We start from the raw sequence: 15,000 nt of genomic DNA on the forward strand, positions 1-15,000 counted from the left end.
TCTTTTCCTCCGCTTATTGATATGCTTAAACTCGGCGGGTGTTCACTTTGACACAGGAGTCGCGATCGGGCGTTCCCTCGGGGGGCCTTGCGAAGTCTCGGGGTCGGTGGCGATGGCGTAGCTCTGTCAGAAGGTCTTTCAACCACCGATAGCCGTGGCGATCATCGCCGAGACTCGGCTTTTGGGCCAACCGCGGCGAGGCGCCGCGGGAGGCGAGATCCGCCCCGCGCAGGCGAGGGTTAGAGGCGGCGGTTGCGTGACACCCGAGCGAGCGTGCCCTCGGCCGGATAACCGAGCGCAACTTGCGTTCAAAGACTTCGATGGTTCGCGGGATTACGCAATTCACACCAAGTATCGCATTTTGCTGCGTTCTTCGCCGATCACGAGCGAGATATCCGTTGCGAAAGTCGTTACGGTTCTCGAAAGAGGGCGGCAGCGTCGAGCAGGCGCGCTCTTTTCGTTCATGTTCCTTGGCGCTTCGCGCGGGGTTGGTGTTAGGGCGCGGAGGCCGGCGGGGCGAGGCCAGCCTGCTTCCCGACCTTCCGAGCGGCGAGGACGAAGGCCCCAGCGGTCCCGTGTTTGTGGGCCAGCGTTCGCGGAGTCGTTCTGCGGGCGAGTTTCGACAATGATCCTTCCGCGAGTTCACCTCACGGAAACCTTATTCTGACTTCTCCTTCCTCTAAATGATAAGGTTGGTGGACTTCTCGCGGCGTCGCGGCCGTGAACATACGTCGCGCGATCGAACACTTCACGGACCATTCAATCGGTAGGAAGCGGCGGGCGGTGTGTACAAAGAGGCGAGGGGCGTAGTCAGCGGTGATGACTCGCGCTTACTAGGAATTCCTCGTTGAAGACCAACAATTGCAATGATCTATCCCCATCACGATGAAATTTCAAAGATTACGGGCACATCGGCCAAGGCTATAGACTTCGTTGAATACATCGATTGTAGCGGCGTGCGACCCGAACATCTAAGGGCATCACGGACACATTATTGCCTCAAACTTCCTTGGCCTAAAAGGCCATAGTCCCTCTAAGAAGCTGGCGCGGAGGGTCACCTCCGCATAGCTAGTTAGCGGTGAGGTCTCGTTAGTTAGCGGAATTAACCGGACAAATCGCTCCACCAACTAAGACGGCCATGCACCACCACCCATAGAATCAAGAAAGAGCTCTCGATCTGTCAATCCTTACTATGCGGACACAGTAAGTTTCCGTGTTGAGTCAAATTAAGCGCGAGCTCCACTCCTGATGGTGCCCTTAGTCAATTCCTTTAAGTTTCACCTTGCGACCATACTCCCCGGAACCCAAAGACTTTGATTTCTCATAAGGTGCGGCGAGTCCTAAAAGCAACATCCGCCGATCCACAGTGGCATCGTTTATAGTTGAGACTAGGGCGGTATCGATGCGTCTTGAGCCCCAACTTTCGTTCTTGATTAATGAAAACATCCTTGGCAAATGCTTTGCGATTGTTGCGTCTTTCATAAATCCAAGAATTTCACCTCGACTATGAAATCACGAATGCCCCAGTGTCCTGTTAATCATTACTCCGATCCGAAGGCCAACACAATAGGACCGAAATCCTATGATGTTATCCCATGCTAATGTATCCAGGCGTAGGCTTGCTTTGAGCACTCTAATTTCTTCAAAGTAACAGCGCGGAGCCACGACCCGGCGATTAAGGCGAGGAGCGCATCGCCCGTGAAGAAGGGCGAGCGGCAGTGCACACCGCGAGGCGGACGGTCGACCAACCCAAGGTCAACTACGAGCTTTTAAGCGCAACAACTTAAATATACGCTATTGGAGCTGGAATTACGCGGCTGCGGCACGGACTTGCCCTCAATGGATCCTCGTTAAGGGATTTAGATTGTACTCATTCCAATTACGGACTCGAAGAGCCGGTATTGTTATTTATTGTCACTACCTCCCGTGTCGAGATTGGGTAATTTGCGCGCGCTGCTGCCTTCCTTGGATGTGGTAGCCGTTTCTCGGGCTCCCTCTCGGAATCGAACCCTAATTCTCCGTCACCGTCACCACCATGGTAGGCCTCTATCCTACCATCGAAAGTTGATAGAGGCAGAAATTTGAATGATGCGTCGCCGACACGATGGCGTGCGATCCGTCGAGTTATCATGAATCATCGAACAGCAGGCGAGCCAGCGTCGACCTTTATCTAATAAATGCATCCCTTCGAAGTCGGGGTTTGTTGCGTATTAGCTCTAGAATTACTACGGTTATCAGAGTAGCGAATACCATCAAACAAACTATAAGCGATTTAATGAGCCATTCGCGGTTTCACGATGCGAATTAGTTCATACTTACACATGCATGGCTTAATCTTTGAGACAAGCATATGACTCTTGGCGGGATCAACGGTAGCATTCGCCTTAGCGGCGGCGTCGCCCGCCTGGCTCCGGCGGCCGAGGCCTCGAGGCGAGCGCGTCGGTCGTTCGTTACCGATTGGGCGTTTGGGGCTGATGGAGGAGTTGCCACCCCTCGCGCATCACATTCCGCATCAGGAAACGGCGACATTCCGTGAGCCACGGCGGCGGTGAGCATGCTTGGAGCACGGATGCGCTACGAGGTTCGCCTCGCACCTAAACAAAGGCGCCAAGCGGCGGGACAGCATAGCTTTGAATTCGCTTTCGTGGGTATGCAACACGAGGAACGAATCATGTCACGAGGCACATTCGCTCTCGGGCAACAAGCTGAAGGGATCGAGCCAGCGGTTCAATGCTCGAGCAAAGAGCACGCCAACCCAAGCGACCAAACAACGCTCATGCGCGCCGCGTCGTTGGCGGTGATCCCACCCAACGAATTGCCCCCGGCGGCGGAAGCACGATGGGAAGTCAAAGCGCCGAATGGAACCGCTACTCACACGGCTTGGCGCGAAACAAATCCGAGGAGGGCGAAGCGAGCGGTGAAATACAAGCAACACGAAGGACGTCGATTACGGGCGTAAGCGGTGACCTCGGCCACGAGATTCCCCATCTGATGCCTCGGCCTTGCCTCGGCTCGCACATCGGATTGAGCACGGCGCGAGCGCGCACCCTCACCAAGCACTCGCGTCGCCTCAACAAAACATCGGCACGGGCTCATCCCGCAACCTTAGTAGCAAATGCAAGCAGGGAAGGAAAGAATGGGGCTTTATGTAACGATGCAATCACCGCGGTAGAAGAAACTCGCGTACAATGTTCTCAACACATGCCTCCGCGAGCTCATGCATCGGCTCGAGCACATGTGGCATGAAGCATACGCCCTCACCTCAACATTCGCACAACCCGGCAAAGTAAAGGCACCGGGCTCGTCCCCTCAACCTAAGCAAAGGCAGCGATCACAAAGGGACACATCGGCGCAAGCAACAATGCACCACACGCCAATCGAAGGAAAGCGCCTACCACTCAATGCCACAACTCATGCCTGCGACATCGGCTCGCGCATAGGATCAAGCACGGCATCGTAACGCCACGCCCTCTCCCAACACTTGTAATGCCTCAACACTTGCGGAAGCCGGGCGACTCATTCCCACAGCACTTTGAGCAATGCCGCGATCGCCGCGACCGGCGTCCATCCACGACCCGAGTAATGTAGCATCCCAACTCCTGCAAGCCTTCCCCATCGGAGCTCACCCCATGCGATGGCGTTGCATGTCGCCCGCTTTCGACACAAGCACGGCACGTAAGCACCATGCCCACACCTTGTACCGACTTTCACTTAACACCCTCGAGAGCAAGGAGATCGACCCCAATAAAGTCGGCTCTACCACGGACCCAAAGTCCTCAAAGCCTATGCCACGAGAACTCACACCATGCCCGATTGCATCGCCTATCCGTAAACGCGCCCGACGGGAATAACCGAAATGCCACGCCCACACCTTGCACGGCATCCAATTGACACACGCAAGCATGGAGATCGGCCCCAATAGCCTTTGGGTTCATCGTGCGTGATTGAGTCTAGCCCAGGAGTTAGTTTGCAAGCGTTGTGGCCAAGCTCCATGCCCGATTAGCGCGTATGCGCTTTCGCCGCGTCGGCACAAGCCGCGACGCGCAAATGCCATGCTCGCACCATGCACTAGCATCCATTCGACACACTTTTATATAGGATTCAACCACGATTCATTTCCCACAATTGCTGCGAGCGGGCCCGAGCCATGGCGGGCGGGCCCTGCCTGCGGGATTTTTCGATTTTCCGACTTCCAAGCGGGGTAGAGGTGGAGAGGGCTAACAAGCTAATTTCCATGCTAAACCGATGCCCACATATGGCACAGAGGCATCCCCAGGCCCGGCCTTCTGGCCCCCGAGGTGACTACCCACACCCCTAAAGAGCATTAGGAACACAATGAAGTGCAGCGGGAGGAAACATGACTATGTACGAGCCATCACACCCCCCCTAAAAAATTCAATTTTGGGTATTTTGACCTGATTTTTTGCAGAGGTGTTTAGAAAAATGTAATCTACTCTCACAAAAATTTTGAAATTTTTTTTTTCACCGTAGCTATTTTTTTTTATTTTTTTAACACGAAAAATAAATAAATTCATAAAAAATAGAAAACTCATCAGAAAATCACCAAATTTTTTGTGGAACATCAGAAAAATATTATAAACCCATTTGAGTTGTCATTGGGTGGTTTTCTTAAAGTTTGCACGGAGAATTGGCTTAGGGGCATAACATTTGGCCATATCGGCATGGAAGGTAAGTAGAGAAAAAATCATAGAAGAGTTGTCATGTGCACAATATTAGATTTTGTGCTCTTTATACTCAATGAGGGAATTGTTCCATAAAACATGAAGCACAAAACCTTAGGGTCATAGTGAGAGCATGAAGCGCTCCATAGATAGCATCCCCACATGATGAAGGTAAGCGTAGATGCAAGGCACCAATGTTGGAATATCTTGGGTAATATTTCAATCACGTATCTGAAGAGAATAACATAACTTATAAGCAAAAAGCATGTTAGGGGCGAGCTGCCGAAAATAAAAATGTTAGTGTATCGGCTTGCTAGCAAAGGGGCAGGCGAACCTCTTTTTGCCTATTAGCTAAGGAATAAAGCGCATCCGTGCCAATTATAGCCTCATTTTGCATGAGATGGGTGAATAACAAACGCCCCGTGCAAGAGCAGGGAGGCGTTGAGCACCTGCGGGCCGTCGGGGGTAGCGGGAGGCAGGCCTTGCGCCACGGGCCCAATCGAAGGAGCAAGCCCCGGGAGGCAGGCCTTTGCCACGGAACTGTCGGGGGCAAGCCCCAGGAGGCCAGACCTTGCCACGGGCCGTCGGGGAGCAAGCCCCGGGAGGCCCAGGAGCCTTGCCACGGGCCCGACGGGGAGCAAGCGGGAGGCAGGCGCCGCCACGGGCCAATCGAAGGGAGCAAGCCCGGGAGGCAGGAGCCTTTGCCACGGGCTGTCGGGAGGCAAGCCCAGGAGGCAGCCTTTGCCACGGGCCGTCGGGGGCAAGCGGGAGGCAGGCCTTTGCCGCGGGCTCGTCGGTGGCAAGCTGGGAGGCAGGCAGCGCCACGGGCCCGGTCGGGGGCAAGCCCAGGAGGCAGGCCTTTGCCCGCGGGCCGTCGGGGGCAAGCCCAGGAGGCAGGCCTTGCCACGGGCCGTCGGGGAGCGGGAGGCAGGCCTTTGCCGCCACGGGCTGTCGGGAGCAGCCCCGGGAGGCCACGCCACGGGCCGTCGGGGGCAAGCCCCGGGAGGCAGGCAGCCGCCACGGGCTCGTCGGGGGCAAGCCCAGGAGGCAGGCCTTTGCCACGGGCCCGTCGGGGGCAAGCGGGAGGCAGGGCCTTGCCACGGGCCCGTCGGGAGCAAGCCCAGGAGGCAGGCCTTTGCCACGCGGGCTGTCGGGGAGCAAGCTGGGAGGCAGGGCACTGCCACGGGCAATCGAGGGGAGCAAGCGGGAGGCAGGCCTTGCCACGGGCTGTCGAGGGCAAGCCCAGGAGGCAGGCCTTTGCCCACGGGCCGTCGGGGAGCAAGCCCAGGAGGCAGGCCTTTGCCACGGGCCGTCGGGGGCAAGCGGGAGGCAGGCCTTTGCCACGGGCCAGTCGAGGGGCAAGCGGGAGGCAGGAGGCAGCGCCACGGGCTGTCAGAGAAGGGGCAAGGAGGGAGGCAGGCCAACCCAGGCCCGTCGGGGCGGGAGGAGAGGGAGGCCTTTGCCACGGGCCGTCGGGGGGTCGGGGCCAAGCGGGAGCCCAGGCAACGCCACGGGCTGTCGGGGAGCAAGCCCAGGCCAGGCAACGCCACGGGCCGTCGGGGGCAAGCCCAGGAGGCAGGCCTTTGCCACGGGCCGTCGGGAGCAAGCCCAGGAGGCAGGCAGCGCCACGGGCTGTCGGGGGCAAGCCCAGGAGGCAGCAGCTTTGCCACGGGCTGTTTTGGACTTGGGAAAGGGATGGTGCTCGGCACTTGACCTTTAATGTTTCAAGACTTGCTTTGAAAGTGATGGGGGCATCCTCGGAAGGGGCCTCCTCGGGAGTAAGGGGCGTCGGAACCTCGTGGGGCGAGAGAGGAGATGAGCGGAGGATGGGGAGGGGCGAATCGGGCGACAAAGGGCTGAATCTCGGTGGATCGTGGCGGCAAGGCCACTCTGCCACTACAATACCCGTCGCGTATTTAAGTAAATGCGCAAAGATTACGCGGCGCCCGGTGGGAATAGTACTTCAAAGCGGCCAGCGGCTCGTCGCCGCGAGGGCAACCAGCGGCACGCGTGCCTCACAGGCGGAGGGCCTCTGCGAGTAAACAGCGGGCGCCGGACACGGCGTCGCTCGGCGGATTACGACTTAGGCGTTGGTCATAATCCAGCGCCGCGGTAACCGGCGCCAGCGGCTTTTCAACCAAGCGCGATGACCAATTGTGCGAATCAGCGGTTCCTCGTACTAGGTTGAATTACCATCGCGGCGGTCATCGATGAGTAAAACTAACTTTGTCTCACGGCCGGTCTAAACCCGACTCACGTTCCCTATTGGTGGGTGAACAATCCAACACTTGGTGAATTACGCTTCACAATGATAGGAAGAAGCGACATCGAAGGATCAAAAAGCAAGCGTCGCTATGAGCGGCTTAGCTGCCACAAGCGATTATCCACTGTGGTAACTTTTACGACACCTCTAGCTTCAAATTCCGAAGGTCTAAAGGATCGATAGGCCACGCTTTCACGGTTCGTATTAAATGCTGGAAATCGAGAATCAAGCGAGCTTTTACCCTTTTGTTCCACGAGATTTACATTCTCGTTGAGCTCATCTTAGGACACTGCGTTATCTTTTAACGGATGTACGCCCGACCAAACTCCCCACGACAATGTCTTGCCGGATCGGCGCCGTGGCGTGGAGTCAAAAAGAGGCGAGGCCAGCCTCGATTCACGGAATAAGTAAAATAACGTTAAAAGTAGTGGTATTTCACCGTCGCCGTTTAGGCTCCCACTTATCCTACACCTCTCAAGTCATTTCACAAAGTCGGACTAGAGTCAAGCTCAACGAGTCTTCTTTCCCGATTCCGCCAAGCCCGTTCCCTTGGTGTGGTTTTATTTGGATAGTAAGCGAGGGCGATGGGAATCTCGTTAATCCATTCATGCGCGTCACTAATTAGATGGCGAGGCATTTGGCTACCTTAAGAGAGTCATAGTTACTCCGCCGTTTACGCGCTTGGTTGAATTTCTTCACTTTGACATTGAGCCTAGGCGAAATCACATTGCGTGAGCATCGCGAGACCATCGCAATGCTTTGTTTTAATTAAGCGATCGGATTCCCCTTGTCAGTACGATTCTGATCGTCATTCGGCGCGGGAAAGGCCCGGGCTCGTTCCCGATCCGTCCCCGGCCGACGCGGCGACCGCTCGCGCGGGAAGCGGCTTCGGCGATCCGGCAACGGTAAGCGGGTTGGGGCAGGACCGGGCCCGACCCTCGAGCCAATCCTTTTCGAGATTCTGGATCCGTTTGCCGACTTCCCTTGCCTACATTGTTCCATTGGCGGTGTTCACCTTGGAACTGATGCGGTTATGAAATCTGGCCGGGCGCGGGAGGCACTCGGTCCTCGGATTTTCACGGGCGCCGGCGCTGCCGGACAGCGCGGCGTCGCGGTGCTCTTCCGGCAGCTGGACCCTACCTCCGTGAGTCGTTTCGAGTGGGCGGGCTGTTAAGCGAAAAGATAACTCTTCCGAGGCCCCCGGCGTCTCGGACTCCCTAACGTCGCCGTCGGCCGCGCGTCGGTTCGGGAATTTTAACGATTCCCTTCCGAAGCTCGCCTTGTGCTGTCGGACGGGCTTGCCCCGTCTCTTAGGATCGACTATCCCATGTGCAAGTGCCGTTCTCATGGTACCTTTCGCCTCTTCGGCATTCAAAGTTCTAATTTGAATATTTGCTACTACCTCCAAGATCTGCACCGGCGGCGCTCCGCCGGGCTCGCGCCCGGGTTTTCACGGCGCGCGCCCTCCTACTCATCGGGGCACTGGCTCTTGCCCGGCCGGGTATAGGTCGCGGCTTAAGCGCCATCCATTTCGGGGCTGAGTTGATTGGCGGTGAGTTGTTACACACTCCTTAGCGGTTCGACTTCCATGACCACCGTCCTGCTTTGTCTTAATCGACCAACACCCTTTGTGGGTTACGGGTTAGCGCGATTGGGCACCGTAACGGCTTCGGTTCATCCGCATCGCGATTACGCTTACCAAAAATGGCCCACTTGGAGCTCGATTCCGTGGCGCCGCTCGGTAGCGGCCGCGCCGTCCTACCTATTTAAAGTTTGAGAATAGGTCGAGGCGTTGCGCCCCGATGCCTCTAATCATTGGCTTTACAGATAGAACTTCGTCCGAGCTCCGGCTATCTGAGAAACCGGAGGAACCGGCTACTAGGCAGTTCGATTAGTCTTTCGCCCCTATACCCAAGTCAGACGAGCGATTTGCGTCGATGCTCGGCTGCGGGCCTCCACGAGTTTCCTGCAGCCGCCCGCTTCGAGCATAGTTCACCATCTTTCCGGGTCCGGCAGTGTGCTCTCACTCGAACCCTTCTCGGAAGATCGAGGTCGGTCGTGGTGCAACCCTCGGGGATCCGCGATCGGCTTCCTTGCGCCTTACGGGTTTACTCGCGTTGGCTTCGCACACATGTCGGACTCCTTGGTCAGTGTTTCAAGGCGGGCGAATAGAAACCAGCGGCCGGCGCCGAGGCGCGAGTGCGGGAGCGCGCCGTGGCGGCGTGGCGATGTCCCACGATCGGCTGCGGCGGCGTCTCGCGGGCGTTTCTAGTGCCGGGCTTGGCGCGCCCGCGATCGCGTCGGTCGCGCCCGAGCCGATCAGCGGGCCGGCTTGTCGCCGTTCCACATCCGGCCAGGCGCATCGCCGGCCCCATCCGCTTCCCTCCGACAAATTCAAGCACTCTTTGACTATCTTTTCAAATTCCTTTTAATAATTCCCTAGCGGTACTTGTTAGCTATCGGTCTCGCCACGTATTTAGCCTTGGGCCGGAATTTACCGCCCGATTGGGGCTGCATTCCCAAACAACCCGACTTCATGACAGCGCCTCGTGGTGCGGCGAGTCGAACGCAGCAGGGCTCTCACCCTCTCGGCGCCCCCTTCCGAGGACTTGGGCGATCCGCGGCGAGGCGCTTCTCGGACTACAATTCGGACCCGAGGCGCCCGATTCTCAAGCTGAGCTCTTCGGTTCGCTCGCCGTTACTAGGGAATCTGGTAAGTTTCTTTTCCTCAGCTTATTGATATGCTTAAACTCGGCGGGTGTTCACTTTGACACAGAAGTCGCGATCGGGCGTTCCCTCGAGGGGCCAGCGAAGTCTCGGGGTCGGTGGCGATGGCGCGCGCTCTGTCAGAAGGTCTTTCAACCACCGATGGCCGTGGCGATCATCGCCGAGACTCGGCTTTTAGGCCAACGCGGCGAGGCGCCGCGGGAGGCGAGATCCGCCCCGCACCGCGCAGGCGAGGTTAGAGGCGGCGGTTGCGTGACACCGAGCGAGCGTGCCCTCGGCCGGATAACCGAGCGCAACTTGCGTTCAAAGACTTCGATGGTTCGCGGGATTACGCAATTCACACCAAGTATCGCATTTTGCTGCGTTCTTCGCCGATCACGAGCGAGATATCCGTTGCGAAAGTCGTTACGGTTCTCGAAAGAGGGCGGCAGCGTCGAGCAGGCGCGCTCTTTTCGTTTCATGTTCCTTGGCGCTTCGCGCGGGGTTGGTGTTAGGGCGCGGAGGCCGGCGGGGCGAGCCGGCTGCTTCCCCGACCTTTCGAGCGGCGAGGACCGAAGGCCCCGCGGTCCCGTGTTTGTGGGCCAGCGTTCGCGGAGTCGTTCTGCGGGCGAGTTTCGACAATGATCCTTCGCGAGTTCACCTCACGGAAACCTTATTCTGACTTCTCCTTCCTCTAAATGATAAGGTTGGTGGACTTCTCGCGGCGTCGCCGTGTGTGTGACCATACGTCGCGCGATCGAACACTTCACGGACCATTCAATCGGTAGGAAGCGGCGGGCGGTGTGTACAAAGGCGGGGGCGTAGTCAGCGGTGATGACTCGCGCTTACTAGGAATTCCTCGTTGAAGACCAACAATTGCAATGATCTATCCCCATCACGATGAAATTTCAAAGATTACGGGCACATCGGCCAAGGCTATAGACTTCGTTGAATACATCGATGTAGCGCGCGTGCGACCCGAACATCTAAGGGCATCACGGACTGTTATTGCCTCAAACTTCCTTGGCCTAAAGGCCATAGTCCCTCTAAGAAGGCGGCGCGGAGGGTCACCTCCGCATAGCTAGTTAGCGGTGAGGTCTCGTTAGTTAGCGGAATTAACCGGACAAATCGCTCCACCAACTAAACGGCCATGCACCACCACCCATAGAATCAAGAAAGAGCTCTCGATCTGTCAATCCTTACTATATGCGGACACAGTAAGTTTCCCGTGTTGAGTCAAATTAAGCGCGAGCTCCACTCCTGATGGTGCCCTTAGTCAATTCCTTTAAGTTTCAGCCTTGCGACCATACTCCCCGGAACCCAAAGACTTTGATTTCTCATAAGGTCTGGCGTGAGTCCTAAAAGCAACATCGCCCGATCCACAGTCGGCATCGTTTATAGTTGAGACTAGGGCGGTATCGATGCGTCTTGAGCCCCAACTTCGTTCTTGATTAATGAAAACATCCTTGGCAAATGCTTTGCGATTGTTGCGTCTTTCATAAATCCAAGAATTTCACCTCGACTATGAAATCTGAATGCCCCAGTGTCCTGTTAATCATTACTCCGATCCAGAAGGCCAACACAATAGGACCGAAATCCTATGATGTTATCCCATGCTAATGTATCAGGCGTAGGCTTGCTTTGAGCACTCTAATTTCTTCAAAGTAACTTGCGCGGGAGCCACGACCCGGCGATTAAGGCCGAGGCGCATCGCCGGCGTGAAGGGCGAGCGGCAGTGCACACGGCGGACGGTCGACCAACCCAAGGTCCAACTACGAGCTTTTAAGCGCAACAACTTAAATATACGCTATTGGAGCTGGAATTACAGCGTGCGGCACGGACTTGCCCTCAATGGATCCTCGTTAAGGGATTTAGATTGTACTCATTCCAATTACGGACTCGAAGAGCCGGTATTATTTATTGTCACTACCTCCCGTGTCGGGATTGGGTAATTTGCGCGCTGCTGCCTTCCTTGGATGTGGTAGCCGTTTCTCGGGCTCCCTCTCGGAATCGAACCCTAATTCTCCGTCACCGTCACCACCATGGTAGGCCTCTATCCTACCATCGAAAGTTGATAGGGCAGAAATTTGAATGATGCGTCGCGACACGATGGCGTGCGATCCGTCGAGTTATCATGAATCATCGAACAGGCGAGCCAGCGTCGACCTTTATCTAATAAATGCATCCCTTCGGAAGTCGGGGTTTGTTGCGTATTAGCTCTAGAATTACTACGGTTATCCAGAGTAGCGAATACCATCAAACAAACTATAAGCGATTTAATGAGCCATTCGCGGTTTCACGATGCGAATTAGTTCATACTTACACATGCATGGCTTAATCTTTGAGACAAGCATATGACTCTTGGCGGGATCAACGGTAGCATTCGCCAGCGGCGGCGTCGCCCGCCTGGCTCCCGTGGCGAGGCCTCGAGGCGGTAGCGTCGATCGTTCGTTACCGATTGGGCGTTTGGGCTGATGGAGGAGTTGCCACCCCTCGCGCATCACATTCCGCATCAGGAAACCTGGCGACATTCCGTGAGCCCACGGCGGCGGTGAGCATGCTTGGAGCACGGATGCGCTCTGAGGTTCGCCTCGCACCTAAACAAAGGCGCCAGCGGCGGGACAGCATAGCTTTGAATTCGCTTTCGTGGGTATGCAACACGAGGAACGAATCATGTCACGAGGCACATTCGCTCTCGGGCAACAAGCTGAAGGATCGAGCCAGCGGTTCAATGCTCGAGCAAAGAGCACGCCAACCCAAGCGACCAAACAACGCTCATGCGCGCGCCGCGTCACGTTGGCGGTGATCCCCACCCAGAATTGCCCCGGCGGCGGAAGCACGATGGGAAGTCAAAGCGCCGAATGGAACCGCTACTCACACGGCAGCGAAACAAATCCGAGGAGGGGCGAAGCGAGCGGTGAAATACAAGCAACACGAAGGGACGTCGATTACGGGCGTAAAGCGGTGACCTCGGCCACGAGATTCCCCATCTGATGCCTCGGCCTTGCCTCGGCGGCTCGCACATCGGATTGAGCACGGCCGAGCGCGCACCCTCACCAAGCACTCGCGTCGCCTCAACAAAACATCGGCACGGGCTCATCCCGCAACCTTAGTAGCAAATGCAAGCAGGAAGGAAAGAATGGGGCTTTGTAATGTGATCACAATCACGCGGTAGAAGAAACTTCGCCGTACAATGTTCTCAACACATGCCTCGCGAGCTCATGCATCGGCTCGAGCACATGTGGCATGAAGCATGCGCCCTCACCTCAACATTCGCACAACCCGGCAAAGTAAAGGCACGGGCTCGTCCCCTCAACCTAAGCAAAGGCAGCGATCACAAAGGGACACATCGGCGCAAGCAACAATGCACCACCGCAATCGAAGGAAAGCGCCTACCACTCAATGCCACAACTCATGCCTGCGACATCGCTCGCGCATAGGATCAAGCACGGCATCGTAGCATACGCCCTCTCCCAACACTTGTAATGCCTCAACACTTGCGGAAGCCGGGCGACTCATTCCCACAACGAGCAATGCCGCGATCGCCAGCGACCGGCGTCCATCCACGACCCGAGTAATGTAGCATCCCAACTCCTGCAAGCCTTCCCCATCGGGAGCTCACCCCATGCGATGGCGTTGCATGTCGCCACTTTTCGACACAAGCCGCAGCACGTAAGCACCATGCCCACACCTTGTACCGACTTTCACTTAACACCCTCGAGAGCAAGGAGATCGACCCCAATAAAGTCGGCTCTACCACGGACCCAAAGTCCTCAAAGCCTATGCCACGAGAACTCACACCATGCCCGATTGCATCGCCTATCGGCCACGCGCCCGGCACGGGAATAACCGCAATGCCACGCCCACACCTTGCACCAGCATCCAATTGACACGCAAGCATGGAGATCGGCCCCAATAGCCTTTGGGTTCATCGTGCGTGATTGAGTCTAGCCCAAGGAGTTAGTTTGCAAGCGTTGTGCCAGCGAAGCTCCATGCCCGATTACAGCGCATGCGCTTTCGCCGCGTCGGCACAAGCACGACGCGCCAAATGCCATGCTCGCACCATGCACTAGCATCCATTCGACACACTTTTATATAGGATTCAACCACGATTCATTTCCCACAATTGCTGCGAGCGGGCAGAGCCATGGCGGGCGGGCCCTGCCTGCGGGATTTTTCGATTTTTCCGACTTCCAAGCGGGGTAGAGGTGGAGAGGGGCTAACAAGCTAATTTCCATGCTAAACCGATGCCCACATATGGCACTGGAGGCATCCCGAGGCCGGCCTTCTGGCCCCCGAGGTGACTACCCACACCCCCTAAGAGCATTAGGAACACAATGAAGTGCAGCGGGAGGAAACATGACTATGTACGAGCCATCACACCCCTAAAAATTCAATTTTGGGTATTTTGACCTGATTTTTTGCAGAGGTGTTTAGAAAAAAGTAATCTACTCTCACAAAAATTTTGAAATTAAATTTTTCACCGTAGCTATTTTTTTTTATTTATTTAACCCCAAAAATACATAAATTCATAAAAAATAGAAAACTCATCAGAAAATCACCAAATTTTTTGTGGAACATCAGAAAAATATTATAAACCCATTTGAGTTGTCATTGGGTGGTTTTCTTAAAGTTTGCACGGAGAATTGGCTTAGGGGCATAACATTTGGCCATATCGGCATGGAAGGTAAGTAGAGAAAAAATCATAGAAGAGTTGTCATGTGCACAATATTAGATTTTGTGCTCTTTATACTCAATGAGGGAATTGTTCCATAAAACATGAAGCACAAAACCTTAGGGTCATAGTGAGAGCATGAAGCACTCCATAGATATCATCCCCACATGATGAAGGTAAGCTTAGATTCAAGGCACCAATGAGTGGAATATCTTGGGTAATATTTCAATCACTTAGACGAAGAGATTAACATAACTTATAAGCAAAACGCATGTTAGGGGCGAGCACGCACCGAAAATAAAAATGTTAGTGTATCGACTTGCTAGCAAAGGGGCAGGCGAACCTCTTTTTGCCTATTAGCTAAGGAATAAAGCGCATCCGTGCCAATTATAGCCTCATTTTGCATGAGATGGGTGAATAACAAACGCCCCGTGCAAGAGCAGGGAGGCGTTGAGCAACCTGCAGGCCGTCGGGGAGTGGCGGGAGGCAGGCGCTTGCCACGGGCCAATCGAAGGGAGCAAGCCCCGGGAGGCAGGCCTTTGCCACGAACTGTCGGGGGCAAGCCCAGGAGGCAGGCGCCCGCCACGGGCCGTCGGGAGCAAGCGGGAGGAGCGGGCGCGCCACGGGCCGACGGGGGCAAGCCCAGGAGGCAGGCCTTTGCCACGGGCCAATCG

At 55.8% G+C, this 15,000-nt stretch overlaps 1 protein-coding gene and 4 pseudogenes across 1 annotated transcript; 1 reads left to right on the forward strand and 4 right to left on the reverse strand.

The window, feature by feature from the left end:
- Positions 1-62, reverse strand: part of LOC131183718 (28S ribosomal RNA) — a 3,221-nt pseudogene extending 3,159 nt beyond the window's left edge.
- A 195-nt stretch (positions 63-257) lies between these two features.
- LOC131183487 (5.8S ribosomal RNA) lies at positions 258-409 on the reverse strand (annotated as a pseudogene).
- A 4,668-nt stretch (positions 410-5,077) lies between these two features.
- Positions 5,078-6,724, forward strand: LOC131182840 (uncharacterized). The gene has a single exon (XM_058152181.1). It carries the CDS (start codon positions 5,078-5,080, stop codon positions 6,722-6,724), a length of 1,647 nt encoding a protein of 548 aa, XP_058008164.1.
- Positions 6,519-9,727, reverse strand: LOC131183726 (28S ribosomal RNA; annotated as a pseudogene).
- A 198-nt stretch (positions 9,728-9,925) lies between these two features.
- On the reverse strand, positions 9,926-10,076 carry LOC131183510 (5.8S ribosomal RNA; annotated as a pseudogene).
- Positions 10,077-15,000: the final 4,924 nt, after the last annotated feature.

This window comes from Hevea brasiliensis, chromosome 9, assembly GCF_030052815.1.
Source record: "Hevea brasiliensis isolate MT/VB/25A 57/8 chromosome 9, ASM3005281v1, whole genome shotgun sequence".
Lineage (NCBI taxonomy): Eukaryota > Viridiplantae > Streptophyta > Magnoliopsida > Malpighiales > Euphorbiaceae > Hevea > Hevea brasiliensis.

What these genes read in the sequence shown, in the direction of transcription:
- LOC131182840 (XM_058152181.1), top strand. Translation starts at nt 5,078, where the DNA reads ATGAGATGGGTGAATAACAAACGCCCCGTGCAAGAGCAGGGAGGCGTT.